General features: G+C 39.8%; 1 protein-coding gene across 1 annotated transcript; it reads right to left on the reverse strand.

The window, feature by feature from the left end:
• Positions 1–3,223: 3,223 nt before the first annotated feature.
• Magea10 (MAGE family member A10) lies at positions 3,224–15,102 on the reverse strand. Its single transcript, XM_059250665.1, has 2 exons — positions 15,017–15,102; positions 3,224–4,638 (listed from the first exon to the last, which is right to left on the reverse strand). Exon 2 carries the CDS (start codon positions 4,582–4,584, stop codon positions 3,583–3,585), a length of 1,002 nt encoding a protein of 333 aa, XP_059106648.1. The 5' UTR covers positions 4,585–4,638; positions 15,017–15,102; the 3' UTR covers positions 3,224–3,582.
• Positions 15,103–15,674: the final 572 nt, after the last annotated feature.

The following is a 15,674-nucleotide window of genomic DNA, read 5'->3' on the forward strand; positions in this document are numbered from 1 at the left end:
ACACATCATGCAGACACAGAGAGCTATGGCGTGGTACAGCGGAAAGTTACTCACAACATTCAGACATAACATCCATGTGGAAAGTTATTATTAAAGGGAGAGTGGAGAGGGAATACAGAGAAAGAGAGAGAGTGATAAAAAGATGGAAAGACAGAGAGAGAGAAAGAGAGGGAAAAAGAGAAAGCAGAGGTATACACTATCTCATGACAAGAGAGAGAGGAGAAGGAAGAGGGAAGAAGAAGGAAAAAGAAGGAGGGGCTTTCTCTTAAAGCAGACTTGAGGTAAGATGACATCAGGACACTTAGCAAGTCCCCAGTGGGTGGGCAAGAATGCTAACAGCTATCAATTGGAGATAGTTTCTGGGTTAGATGGAGCTGTGTCTATTTCTTTATTTGTGCCATTTCTTAGGCTCCTTTCCTTCTGTTTGTTTTGTCTTACTCTTATGTGTGTATTTTTGTTTTATCATATTAGATTGTATCATATTAGATTATATTTTATTATTATCCCTTAGCAGCCTATTTGTTTTCTAATAAGAGACAGAAAGGGGGTAAATCTGGATAGGAGGGAAGAAGTGAGAGTAGTAGAGGGATGGGAAAACATAAATCAGGATATATAGTATGAAAATAACCTATTTTCAATAAAAGAAAAAAATAATAATAAAAGGAAAGGGGAAAATGTTATTATATTATAATCTCAAAAATGAGAAAATTATGTATCACCTATCAGTAGTCTTCAAAATCTAAAGCCATCAATGTATTAATTGATTAAGTCAGAATCTTCATGATTTAATCATCTCTGAAAATGCCATCACAAACACACATTGATGTGTATTTCATTAATCTTCCAGGTATCTTTCAATCAAATTAAGTTGTCAATCAAAATTTAACCATCACAACTTCATATCAATGGGAAATTAGTTTCAGGAACTTCCACAGGTACCAAAATACATGAATGTTCAAGTTCCTCACATAAAATAGGGTAGTAGTTACATGGAATCCTAAGGTATAGTTCTGTGCATTCTTATTTTAGATGGATTATAACACTAAATATATATATATAATTATATGCTACATAGTTTAGGAAACGGCAAAGAAAACACCTGTAACTATCCAATACAGGCACATATTTTTCTGAATATTTTCAAGTGAAGGGCATGGCTTCCAGAGGCCACAATGATGACAGTTCAGCAATTTAGCTTCCTGTTGGAGGTCATAATAGTGAGGACAAGAAAGGTCTTATACTGTTGGAAAGTTCAGGGTCTGGACACAAATGCTGACTACAGCAAAAAGCCAGCTCTTAAGGAACAAACAGAAGGAAATGGGAGTATTACAGATTTACAATGTCTACAGACAATCCCAAAGTATATGTACTTCTTACTTGCATTGTTTTCTCATCTTGTATGAGTGCTTTAGGCAGAAGATCCTTTGTATCACCTAATAACCATTATGTAGGGCCAAAAGAGCTCTGTCCTTAAGAGTCAAAGGGTCTAGAAATCTGTAAAGAAAAGACCTTACTTCAGCTAGTTAACTGTTCGCCTTCCTTCATAATGTCATTTCTTTCTACTCTTACTGTTCACTGCTTTTAAAGCAATTTTATCCAGGGAACATTGAAGCTCTATGAAGGTAGTGCTGATATTTATATTGTTAACTGCTGTATTTCTGGTGCTTCTCCAAGTGTCTTGTACAGTTCACGTAAATTTTTATGAATAACAACCAATGATTCTGAGATTAAAACCATTGTACTCTGTTAAAGTGAATTAAGGTGTCAAGCTTAAGGTACACATATACTTACAGATACTGTGTATTGATTGAGGCAAGTTTAAAAACAAACTTTTATGTTCTCCTTTTTAAAAAAGTCCAAGGGTTACCATTGAGCTAAAAGCAAGGGTACAATCTCGGCTCTTCCCTGTATCTTCACTTCTTAGACAGGGAGGGGAATTCCTAATGCTAGGAGCTTCAGGGCCATCACCTGGGAAGGGGATGCGATAAAGCCTGCCATAAGGACTGCTGAAACATGTGTCCAGATTGTAAAGCCCCTGGTGCAGTGCCTTGTGTGAAAGGTGGGTGGCTGGTAGTTCCCTTAGTATTTGTGTTGCTAATCTTTTTATTTATTTATTTTTATTGAAAATAATTTTTTTCATAAAATATATTCTGGGTTGCCCTTCCCATCTTACAATTCTTCAGAACATAGAGAAAATGCAGTTCAGCAAGACAGGGAATAGCTAACCAGCCACAGTGAAATTTCATTAATAAAAGTAAATTAATCGCTTCTCATGTGAGAATCTGGGTGTGGATTAATTTCCACCACAAAGAAACTTCTTGAGTGGGAATCAAGTACCAGTTTTTCCCTTCTTTTCCACCCAAATTACTATGTTCAATCTTTTACCAACTTCACAAACCCAATGCCTCTTTACAATTGAGCAAATTGCACTGGCAATGTCTGAATTAAAATGTTATCTCAGTAGTGGGCCAAAGAGGTCCTGGCAGGGATTTCCAGACCTTGCATTCCCATGGTTCTTCCTTACCTGTCAGGAATCCCTTGCAGAGGGAGGGGGTAAACCATGCAGTATGCAGGGCAGAGTCAGCTGTTACTCCCATCCTTGCCCCAGGACAGGACTCCTTTCTGCATATTTTGGGTTTGTGTTTTAAGATGATTGCATGTGCTATTCAATTGTTCTATGAGACACTCCCAATCTGATTACTGCTGCAGTGTCCACCTCCAAAAAAGAATGTTGTGATCAGTTTTTACTTCTCTCAGCCTGAAAACAGTCACACCTCCCAAGGGCCTGTCCTTGGCTACTTTGTAGTTTCATTAAATCAACTCCCCAAACTCCCAAGCTGCCTTGGTTTATAACATCAAAACTGTGCTGCTCACCCCAGGAGACCCCTCTGCAGCCCTCCTCCTGTACTAGTGTTTGTGGTCTGAAAGGACTTTTCACTGTCTTCCTCACAGGGCTGTGGCTGCTGCACTCATCCCATCTACATGAAAGCATAGATCTGGTTCTCCTATGAAACACTGCTAACAATAGGCCTTGCAAACACCATATGCTTAGTGAAAGTTTGGAGCATTGGAGCCCACTGACTACATTTTAGGTTAGAATTTAATTAGTTAACCAGAATGAGACTAATGATCATAAGGTGATAAAAATGAAAGATTTTATTCTATTCTCCAAATTCTTTTCCATAACCTAAGAAATACCAATTCCAACACCATGGTGTCTTGTCACAGATTACAGATCAGATGGAAAGTACCTCAACTTGTTTTACAAAATAGCAAAGCTTTTCAATACGAATGAACAGCAGTAAGTGCATGACTAATGCAACCAGGAAGCTTAAAATTTCAGCCTAATGAGCTTTCTAGGAAATGTAGCAACATTTTAGAATACTAAGAGGAAAAATTCCTGAGTCACTCAAACACAACAGTAAGAGTGGAATAGTTTACACTGTACACCCACCAGCTCTAGAATGAGGGTCCACTTCTTAGATCAGTGACTCCATCTGACCTTATCTGAGTTAGAAACTGCTAGAGCACTAGAATGTGTGCTGGTCAGAGCAGTAGAATCATGTGCCAGGCTTTTCTAGCCTAGGCCCGCTCTTCCTCATCTCTTAAAGCCTCTGCATACCAAACTGGATATGATCTGGGATCACTCCCATTGATGCTGGTCAAAAACATCAAAATTTTCATTTTGGTGGTTTCAGCATAGGCTCTGGGGCCCCAGAGGAGCTCATAGGAAGGAGGATGGCTGCCCGACACTTGCCTGTACTCCAGGTACCCTTCTTGTACAAAATCATCAGTGATGAGCTTCCTGGGTTCCCCATATATGAAGTGATCATTCCCAGCATACAAGCCTATGTTATTCAACACATCCCATACCATGTCCTCACTAATACAGTTGCCTTCCATAAATATTATGCTCAGTACCATTATCAGGAGGCCTGTCTTGGGTATGCCCTGGATATCAGTCATCATCCCATCATAGGTGAGCTCTAGGGCTATGACAAGGATATAAGTGTGGCCAGCAGGCTCTACTTCCTTCATGTCAATGCCAAAGACTAACTGCATGCATTCTGAGGCTTCTCTAAATATCACAGGGAAGTGGTCCTGATAATTTCTAATGATATTATTCAGCATTTCTGCCTTGGTGACTGGCTCCTTCATTAGATACTTAAAGAGCAGATATTTCACCAACTCATCTACTTTTACATCTATCTCACCTTTAGACAATGAAGCAGCACATGGTAGAGCCTCAGAGGAACCTAGACTCTCCTCAGTTTCAGAGTCTGTACTTAACTGGCTACATGGAGATGAGATCATGGCAGTGCAGGAGGAGCCAGCTCCTGGAGGACTATGAGAAGGACTTGATGTCCTGGAAGCAGCAAGCCCCTCCTCTGAGGTGCTTGATGTTAGAGCATAGTAAGAAGAGGAAGAACAGAAAGAAGATGGGAAAGAGGAGGAGCAAGTAGAAGAGGATGAGGAATCTACTTCTTCTATCGAAACTGGAGCACTGATTAGGTCTTGTGTCTCACTTTGGGCCTCAGGCTCTTCCTCAACCATACATCGCCTACGCTTTCGAGGTCTAGGCATGAGGACTCTAGTCTTGAACACCAAGCAGGAACACAGTGATGTAGATCCAGAGACCTAGGGGAAGAAGAAGAGAATGGAATTATTCATTGTTGACAGTCACCCCACTGGAAATGCTCACAAAGGCCAGTAACAGGCTCTCTCTTGGTGATGCTCTAAAGCCACAAGGATTCCTGTCTCCCTGTCAGGTCTGTCTCTTGAGAGACTAAGGGAAGTATGGACAAGTTTCCTCAGAATGAAACTGGCCCAGAGTAGAGGCTTCAGGTTTGCCAGAAGCTTGTATGGAGCTAAGCAGAGTGGGTCTGCTGTTTGGGGCACATGTGACAAATTCACAGTGTGTAACTCAGCTTTGCACCAGACACTGCTTGGACTTTCCCTAGTGTCTGACCTGAGGAAACCATCTCAGGCCAAGACCCTCCTCTCCTAGTTTCTATGAGAAAGGATGAGGCACCCCATAGCCATAGACTGCAAGGCCAATACTTGACTCCATTCTGAACAGGAGCCTGAACTTCACTGTGAAAAGTTGATCTACACTAAAGTGTATGGTTCTCTCTGTGCTCACTTCTCCCTTGTCTCCTATCAGCAACTGGACTCCACTCTCTGCTGGCCTGAGGCAAACACCTGGACCCTTCTCAACTGTTGGCCTGAGGCAAACTCCTGGACCCTTCTCATCTGCTGCCCTGAAGCAACCTCCTGGACCCCTCCCATCTGCTGGACTGAAGCAAACTCCTGTGTAGATGTAACCAACAGTCTTATTAAATAAGAAACACAGAACCAATGCAAAGAAGAAAGCCAAGAGGTCACAGCTAAGAGCCTTACCCGCCTGCTGCAGCTAGCCTCTTCAGCCAAGAGACCTCTCTGAAAGAGACCTATTTCCTGTCTGTTTGTCTTTATATAGACTTTCTGTTCTGCCTTCTCATTGGTTGTAAAACCAAGCACATGACTGCCTCTGTCTGTTGGCTGTATCCTTGAACTCACAGAGATCTACCTAGCTCTGCCTACCAAGTGCTGGGATTAAAGGCGTGCACCACCACCACCCAGCTTTTGCTATGGCTCTAATAGCTCTGACCCCCAGGCAACTTTATTTATTAACATACAATTAAAATCACATTTCAGTACAAATAAAATACCACCATATTTCCCCTTTTCTATTTTAATAAAAAGAAAAAAGGAAAAAGGTTATAACTAACATAAGAAAAACTATATACAAAACTAAAATAACTACATACAATATATACAAGTAATAAATACCTAAACAATGTCTAGTCCATTTGTATTTGACAAATTCAGAGAAAATAATTCCATTATCTATCCTATTTTGGTAAATCCAAAATGTACCTAATTCACTTTGTATCCTAACTAGTCTTCAACTATAACTAACTAATCTTCAACTATAACTGACTAATCTTCAACTCCCTCAGAGATCCAAAAAGGAAATAACATTACCTAATAAAAAATAAAAACAGGAAGTACATGCAAGCAACTTCCAAAAAATTGTGAGTTGACAGAAACAGCCAGCTGCCTGGAGAGTCACCTGAGGTTTCTCCACAGTGTTGGGGCATCATCTTCAGCCTATAGGCTTAGCGTATCTGACAGACTCATTTGTGAAGTAGGATGTATACAAGGTCAATAGTTCAACCTCACATTGGGTGAGAGCAGTCCATGTACCAGAAACACCTGAATTCCGCTAGTGTCATGTCATGATTCAGGATTTTAAATTCTGGAAATTGTTGATTTTTTTTTTAATTCAGCTGTCCATTCTTCTTGGCTGTGTATATGTGGCTTCATCTCAGCATCCCGTTCTTCATATCCCTCTATTAAATGCCAGTCTACTATTGAGAGGCATGAGCTTAGTTACTCTTCAAGAATAACTGTTTCAGCTACTGTTCCATTGCACATCAGAAGCCATCAGCCCACTGCCTGTTCAGCTGCCTTCAAAGAAAAGGGCACTGTATCTTTTCCGGATTGCAAAGGCCACTTCAGGGATGGTGCCATATTGTCCTGGCCTCAGAAGATGCCTTTTGATAAAGCCATAGCCACACTTGTTTTGGCAAGAACCAGTAGTCCTTTGTTTCATGTCCTGTCTGTCCATTTTGTCCTGTTGATTCGAGGATAATTTGTTGTCCAGTGGCTAACTTTTGCCACAATGAAAGTTAACTCCATAGCAGTTTCTGAAATGCCCATATTTTCTTTGAAGTAGATTGGTACTGCCAGGAGCCAATATGTTTCATAGTCATAACAAAAAAGAAAAATTTTCTAAGTTATTAAAACATTTTAAATACCATGTTCTGTAGATCTCTGAAGGGTTTGAAGATGACCTGTCTATCTAAAATATATCAGCTCAATTTTTAAAACGTATCTAATATGACTGCAAGTTCTATTGTAATGTCTAACTACTAACTTTCATTTCTTTATATCCTAATAGTTGGTAATAATAACATTCAAGGATCAGAAAATTGCATTGTTAAATGAACAGTATAAGTACAATTAGAAATATACATATAGCATTTTCTAATAATATCAATTTCAATATATATAAATTGTATACAATATAAAACCATCCAATCCAATGTAAAGTATTTAAAACTAGTAATTGTCTTTTTCTTTTCTTTTCTTTTTTTTAAACAATAACTTTAAATCTAATCTCCTTTGCTTAGCCTTTTTCCTAACCCTTGACAACAACTTGTAATCAACGCCCCTAAACAATGAAAATTATCCCAGAACCAAAACCCATTAAAAAGACCAAAAAAGCACCTGCCCCACACCACCTCTTTGGGAATGGGAGCATCATATTCTTAAAATTGCTTCCTGATGGGTATGGGCAAAGTTATCTTTACCCTGAAAGAAAAATTTTAGGTTAATTGTCAAATTCTAGGAAAGGTAACTATATCCTTCATTATCCAGTCTGTGTATAATGCCAAAGTTCAGGGTTTATCTCAAGCCCTTATTCAAGTAGTCTTTGAGAATGAATCATCTCAGCTAGCCATCTCAAAATTGCTCTGAGCACTTTGTAGTCCAAAGCTGATCTGTAGATGATGTTTGTCAGCTTAATGATATTATTATTATCCACATGGAATTGTTGTTGTTGTGGGGCCCCATCTTCTTCCTGGAGACTTCAGTTGATGTTAGGCCTGGCTGTGAATTCCTGCAGAAAACTGATAAGAGACTCGAACACAAAGGCATATATATGCAGCTAATTGAAGCCTTTTTTCTAGAATTAGTTAGTACTCTATATGACCATTCATATCTTAACAAAGTATAAAGTGTATATATATCCATCTATGTATATATATATATATTAATCTTGTAAATTTTGATATAAAATTTATACTTTAAGAAAAGTTTAAAGAATCAGAATAGAATCAAAGAGTTGAAATTAGTAATAGAATAGTCCCTTAGTCAATTTGGGTTTTCTCCTGTCCCATAGCAGAAGATGGCTCTCTTCTTCTGGTATGATACAGGGAGTTTGCATTTTCCTTTTAACAACATGCTTGAATTTAAAGAAGGAGAGAGCCATTCTCCAACTCCAAAGTCAGCTTTAAATTTTAATTGAACTGGGACTATTAGAAGACCAATAGTGTTAAATTTCATTAGAGAAGAGCAGAAACAAACATTTAGGAAGACATAAAATTTTTCGATGATATACCCATACGCCATTTCACTCTGTTTCCTGGGATAGATGATTTGTCCCTTTAATTTAGTTGTCTCATTTGTCCAGTGTTCTTTAGATTCCTTAGCCTTCATTCTCCTAAAAGACAAAAACAAAAACCTTTCCCCAAGACTAATTTTGGGGATGTTCCTTTTTGGCAAGTTATTATCTGATTAAATGGAAAGGCATGTGTTACTGGTATAAGTTAGTTTAAATTGGATGTTCATGCTGGTTGATGAACTATCACCTCCTCTAATTAAGAGGTTTCTCTTGTTCAAATCGAACCTTTATCAATTTTGATGATACCCACAGCTTATCTTCTCCTGTAGAAACAAAAGCAAAACCTCATCCCCAACATAACACATATCCTGGTTTCCATTCTAAGGTCAGGACATCCTTAAAGTATATAGGCTGATTTAATTCTGTAGGTTTTTTTCTATTATCCAATGTCTCTCTGCAGCTGTTGTTCCTTTCTCATTGGCATTAAGAAAATTTGAAGTTAATAGAGCATTATGCAGTCTATTTCTGGGGGTTTTTGTTACCCCTCTCTGTTTATTTAGCATATCCTTTAGAGTTCTGTTTGATCTTTCTATAACTGCTTGACCTGTAGGATTATGTGGTATACATAATTATATTGTAATAAGCCAAAAACTGTTTCATTTTAACAGAGACATATGATGGAGCATTGTCAGTTTTAATTTGTGCAGGTATACCCATATGGTCATAACTTCTAGCAAATGAGTGATTGCAGAATCAGCTTTTCAGAACTCAAAGCAGTTGCCCATTAAAATCCTGAATAACTATCGATGGTATGGTGTACACATTTCTGCAAGGTGAAACACGTCCATCTGCCAGATTTCATTCCTCTGACTACCCTTTGGGTTACATGCTGCTGGTAATGGCGTTTGATTGTAGAAGGAACAAGTAGGACATTTCTTTACTATTTCTTTGTCTTGTTGCCAGGTTATGGAAAAATCCTTTTTTAAACCTTTACTATTGACATGATGATTTTTATGAAATTCTGTGGCCTCCAGCACATTTCCTATCAATAATTTATCAATCTCATCATTGCCTTGTGCTAGAGGGCCTGGCAGACCAGTATGGGATTGGATGTGAGTTATATATAAAGGATGACTCCTTTTCCTGATTGTATCTTATAATTGAATAAATAGTGAAGTTAATTCTGAAGCATCAGGGATAAATTCTGCAGTTTCAATATGTAATACTACTCTTTCAGCATACTGAGAGTCAATTATTATGTTGAGAGTTTCTGAAAAATCCATTAATACCAACAGAATATCATACAATTCTGATTTTTGAACTGAATTATAAGGACTTTGAACCACTTTACTTAAATTTTCTAATTTGTAACCTGCCTTTCCTTGTTTGTTGGCAATTGCATAAAATGTACGAACTCCAGATATGGGTTTTTCCTATACAATTCAATGCAAGATCCAATCAGCTCTCTTTATAAGATCAATTCTATCACTTTTGGGATATTTCCTGTTAATTTCTCCCAAAAAATTACTGCAAGCTCTTTGCCAAGGTTCACTTTCTGTCCATAATTTTTCAATGTCCTCTTTAGTTAATGGTATGACAATTTCTGCTGGGTCTATTCCTGCTAATTGATGAAGTCTCAATTTTCCTTTCCAAGTCAAGTCAGAGATTTTTTCCACATAAGTTTTTAATTTTTCACTCGGTTTATTTGGTAAAAAATATCCATTCCAATCTAATATCTTCCCTCTGCATTAATATTCCCGTAGGAGAATGCCTAGAAGGTAAAACAACCAAAATGCAATCCAACTTTGGATCAATATGATCCACGTGCACTTCATGTACTTTATTTTCTACCAAGGCCAATTCATTCTCAGCTTCAGGTGATAATTCTCTTGGACTATTTATGTCCTTATCACCTTCTAAGGTTTTGAACAAATTATGCAGTTCATCATTTTTTACCCCAACAATAGTTCGTAGATGAGAAATGTCTCCAAATAATCATTGAAAGCCATTAAGTCTCTGTAGTCTATCTCTCCTAATTTTCACCTTTTGGGGTCTAATTCTTTGTAGCTCTATTTTATATCCTAAATAATTAATAGAATCTCCTCTTTGTATTTTTTCAGGAGCAATTTGTAATCCCCAGCAAGGCAAAATTTTATTCTTCAAACATTCTTTCTAAAGTATCTGCATTTGAGTCAGCTAGTAAAATATCATCCATATAATGATAAATTATAGATTTAGGAAATTTTTTATGTATCACTTCTAATAGCTGTTGTACAAAATATTGGCACAGAGTTGGGCTATTCAACATTCCCTGTGGGAGGACCCTCCATTGAAATCCTTTAACTGGTTGAGAATTATTATAAGTAGGCACTGTCAAAGCAAATCTTTCTCTGTCTTTTTCTTGTAAGGGTATTAAAAAGAATCAGTCATTTAAATCAATAACTATGAGAGGCCATCCTTTTGGTAACAGAGTAGGCAAAGGAATTCCAGATTTTAGAGAGCCCATTGGCTGAATTACTTTGTTAATTGCTCTAAGGTCTGTTACCATTCTCCATTTACCAGATTTCTTTTTAATAACAAATACAGGAGAATTCCAAGGGCTGGTTGATTCTTCAATATGCTGAGCATTTAACTGTTCTTCTACCAGCTCTTCTAAAGCCTTGAGTTTCTCTGTTGTTAAAGGCCATTGCTGAACCCATACAAGCTTGTCTGTTAACCCTTTTAAAGGTAGAGCTGTTGGTGTCTTTGGGAGATCATCAGTTGTTGTGCCTTGTTCTTGTAAAATATGGATGGCTGGTGATCACTCAGAATAATGCCTTCTAATATTTCTCTCAGAAACATGTGCTAGTTTATGATTTGTTTCTGAGATTGGAGGGATGTTAATCTGAGTATTCCATTGTTGCAACAAGTCTCGACCCCACAAGTTCATAGCTATGTTAGCCATATATGGTTTTAATTTTCCTCTCTGTCCTTCTGGACCCATACATTCGAGCCATCTTGCACTCTGTTTCACTTGAGATAATATCCCAATTCCTAACAGTTGAACATTTACTTCCTGAACAGGCCAAATTGGATGCCAAAATTCTGGTGCAATTATGGCAATGTCCGCACCTGTGTCTACCAGACCAGACAACAAAACACAATTTATTTTTATTGTTAATTTTGGTCTTTGTTCATTAACAGAAGTTTGCCAAAAAATTTTCTTTATGTTTTCTCCTGAATTTCCTATTCTCTCTGTTTCATCATCCCGACCAGCATGATTTATTCTAATAGGCATTTGGTTATTTAATTGCTCTGAGTAGGGGTTTCCTCTACGACTGCAGGAAAGATTTGAACTGGATTTGCTATGGGGGCCTGCATGAGGCCCTTCTAGGAGTTTCCCAAAGACTGAGGCAAAGGATTACCTTGCCTGTCCCTTGTTGATCTACATTCGTTGGTCCAGTGTTTTCCCTTACCACAACTACTGTGTACTCCAGAAGGAAGGTACATTCTGTTACCAGTGTTCCTTGAAGAAACATTGTTTCTAGGAATGACCTGTTTATGTCTCTTTTCAAATGTCCTTGCTTTCCACATCCAAAACATCTAACATTCCTCAAGCCTTTTGAAATTGCTTCTCCTACCCACATATCATCATGCTCATGAGCCTCAACATTAACCGTGTCTCTAATCCAATCTTCCAAAGGTGCAGATCTTGCCTTTAATGGCCTGATTATTCTTTTGTATGCTGCATTCGCATTCTCAAAGGCCAAAGATTCGATTATTATCTGGCTAGCTTCTGAATCCAGGACCAATCTCTTTACTGCTGAAGCCAGTCTTTGTAAAAAATCTGTGAAAGATTCTTGCTGTGGGATGGTCTGTATGTCAAGGGTGTTGCTGATTGGTCAATAAATAAATCACTGATTGGCCAGTGGCTAGGCAGGAATTATAGATGGGACAAGGAGGAGAATAAAGCTGAGAAGTGGAAGGCTGAGTCAGAGACACTGCCAGCCACCACGATGACAAACAGCATGTGAAGATGCTGGAAAGCCATGAGCCACGTGGCAAGGTATAGATTTATAGATGCTGATAAGCCACGAGCCACGTGGCAAGGTATAGATTTATAGAAATGGATTAATTTAAGCTGTACGAACAGTTAGCAAGAAAGCCTGCCATGGCCATACAGTTTGTAAGCAATATAAGTCTCTGTGTTTACTTGGTCGGGTCTGAGCAGCTGTGGGACTGGTAGGTGAGAGAGATTTGTCCTGACTGTGGGCCAGGCAGGAAAACTCTAGCTATAGATTCTTTTGGGCCTTGTATAACCTTTGTAAATGACTCAGTTTTTTTTCCTGCTTCCTCAACTCTGTCCCATGCATTCAAGGCTGCCGTTCGACATAGAATTAGGGTTTGGACATCATATAAACATTGTGTTTGTACTGAAGCACATTGGCCTTCTCCAATAAGCTGATCCTGGCAGACTAGTATTCCTTTATCCCTCCATTGTTTTTCTATGTTTTTAGCCTCATCCCTGAACCACATTTGCCACTGGAGCCTTTGACTGGGTTCAAGAACAGCCCGTGCCAGCTCCTGCCAGTACTGTGGTATAATCCTATTATATGTTGACCAGGAGTTTAACATTTGCTTTACATATGGGGAATGCTTGCCATAAGATGCTATTGCCTCCTTAAACCTTCGTAAATCTAACATTTCAATTGGAGCCCAAATATTTTGTGTAGTCATTTGATTAGGCAACTGCTGTACAGTTACCGGATAAATTAAGGGTGACTTTGTGAAAACAGGCTTTGTTTCTGTAACCTTATGATCCAATCTTGAAACAACTTCACTGTTAATTTCTTCTGTCTGAATTTGAATTTCTCTATGATTCATTTTTACAGGTGTAACAAGTTTTTCTAAAACTGTCATCCTGGCACTTATATTGACTATCTTTTTAAATAGTAAAATGAGGATAAGCATAGTAATAAACTGCATAATTCGACCAATATTAATCTTCTCATATAGTTGTTCCATTGTCAGACTGCCTAAAATTTCAAACAAAGCCCAATTTTCTTCCAATGTACACATACAACCCATTGTTTTAAGGTGGAAAAATTCTTTTTTAAATAGTTTCCTTTAAAATATTTGATATCTTATTTGACTTACCAAGTCTGCATAGAAGTGTAGAAATCCAAGGGAATTTCAAAACAGTCACCTAGTGTCTGAGGTGTGAATCCAGAGAGAGAGAGAGAGAGAGAGAGAGAGAGAGAGAGAGAGAGAGAGAGAGAGAGAGAGAGAGAAAGCATAGCCACAAGTTCTGGCTATCCAGCCACATGTTCCCGCTTGAGCCCAGTCGAGTCAAGGCTTGGCTCTGGCTTCCTTAAGCTCCGACCACCTGTGTTGGCTTTATAGGCAGGGGTCCTGTTCCGCAGGGCAGGTCTGAGTTGTTTGTAGCACCAGCTTTAAGCAAGTAGCTCCAACTGCTTGCAACCGCTTGGGGCTACAGTCAGTCTGGCCTGAGTCCAAGCCAACCTGGGCCCGAGCTGGGCCGGAGCTGGGAAGCCCGGCCGCTCAGGCCATAAACCGGACCTGCAGCCAAGCCAAGCCAAGCGGTTTTTAATGGATTCTTTTCATGTTGGACGCCAAATGTAGATGTAACCAACTGTCTTATTAAATAAGAAACACAGAACCTATGCAAAGAAGAAAGCCAAGAGATCAGAGCTAAGAGCCTTACCCGCCTGCTGCAGCTAGCCTCTTCAGCCAAGAGACCTCTCTGAAAGAGAGCTACTTCCTGTCTGTTTGTCTTTCTATAGACTTTCTGTTCTGCCTTCTCATTGGTTGTAAAACCAACCACATGACTGCCTCATCACTGTCTGTTGGCTGTATCCTTGAACTCACAGAGATCTACCTAGCTCTGCCTACCAAGTACTGGGATTAAAGGCGTGCACCACGACCACCCAGCTTTTGCTATGGCTCTAATAGCTCTGACCCCCAGGGCAACTTTATTTATTAACATACAATTAAAATCACATTTCAGTACAAATAAAATACCACCATACTCCTGGACCCCTGTCATCTGCTGGTCTAGGACAAACTCTTGGACCCTCCTATCTGCTAGTCTGAAGTAAACTTCTGGATTCCTCCCATCTGCTGGTCTGGGACAAACACCTGTACACCTCCTATCTGCTGGTGGGGGCAAACTTCCTGGACCCTCCCTTCTGCTGGCCTGGAGCAAATTCCTGGACCCTTCCCATCTTGTACCCTACCTTTCTATTGGCATGAACAAACTCCTGGACCCCTCCCATTTGCTGGTCTGGGGCAAACTGCTGGACCCTTCTCATCTGCTGACCTGAGGCAAACTCCTGGCCCCCTCCCATCTGCTGACCTGAGGCAAACTCCTGGCCCCCTCCCATCTGCTGGTCTGAGGCAAACTCCTGGACCCCACCCATCTGCTGGCCTGAAGCAAACTCCTGGACCCCACCCATCTGCTGGCCTGAAGCAAACTCTTAGAACAACTGCTCACCTCTCTGAAATAGAACAAAAGACAGTGAAGGTCCCTTCATCTGTTAACAACTATTCAAAGGTGATGGCAAAAGGTATCCCAGTTTAAAAATGTGGTCCATGAGTAGGGGATAGGGAACCTGACCAACTCTCACCTTGATGGCTCCACTTCCTCTGATGGCCTGAGATAGAGGAAAGAGGAGGGGAGGGGAGGGAATACCTCCATAACTCCTAGCACCCCCCACCCAGCTGACAGGATAGTAGTTGGGGGCTGGGCTCCATCTGTATAAGTGATTTGACTCACTCAGTTCTTACCTTGAGTCCTGGCACACCTGAGATCCACCCTCTGAAGACCCCAGTCACGGTTCCTTTGACCAGAGTCTTCAGGTCCCTGAGACCAATGTCCTAGAAACAAAACAAGGGGTTCAGACTGACAATCCTGCCCAGGAATATGGGGGTCACAGGAGATAGGTTTCTGTGGGCCCGCAGATGTGCTCTTAACTAGGGTTACTTTCAACCATCCCTTGGGATTTCCACCTAGTCTGATGAGAGATCATGGAACCCCTGCAAATAACCAAGGTCACACATTCAGATGAAGCTCCTCAACTCCAAGAGATCCTGAAAACAATCAGGAGGTGTGAGCAGGTACCACATTGTTTCTATGCTGAGTGGGATCCCTGGAGAAGTCCACATGGCCCACACTAATCTGTGCTGTGTTCCTTTAGTGCAGTGCATTCATCTGACATGCTCTCTCTAACAAGCTTCCTTTACACTAGAACTCATCTCATCTGTTGTTCAAAGCTTAGAAGGCCTTTTAATAAAAATCCCAGAGCCAAACATCAGAGTGAAAGCTGAAAGATTAGAGAAGCAGAACAGCCAGACAATAGTTCTTACTTCTACAAAATCCTCAGCCTAAAGAGAGTAAATTCCTGTTTCCTCATGCCTTATATACCTTTCTGTGCCCTGCCATCTT

Source organism: Peromyscus eremicus, chromosome X (assembly GCF_949786415.1).
Source record: "Peromyscus eremicus chromosome X, PerEre_H2_v1, whole genome shotgun sequence".
NCBI classification, from domain to species: Eukaryota; Metazoa; Chordata; class Mammalia; order Rodentia; family Cricetidae; genus Peromyscus; species Peromyscus eremicus.

What these genes read in the sequence shown, in the direction of transcription:
- Magea10 (XM_059250665.1), bottom strand. Translation starts at nt 4,584, where the DNA reads ATGCCTAGACCTCGAAAGCGTAGGCGATGTATGGTTGAGGAAGAGCCT.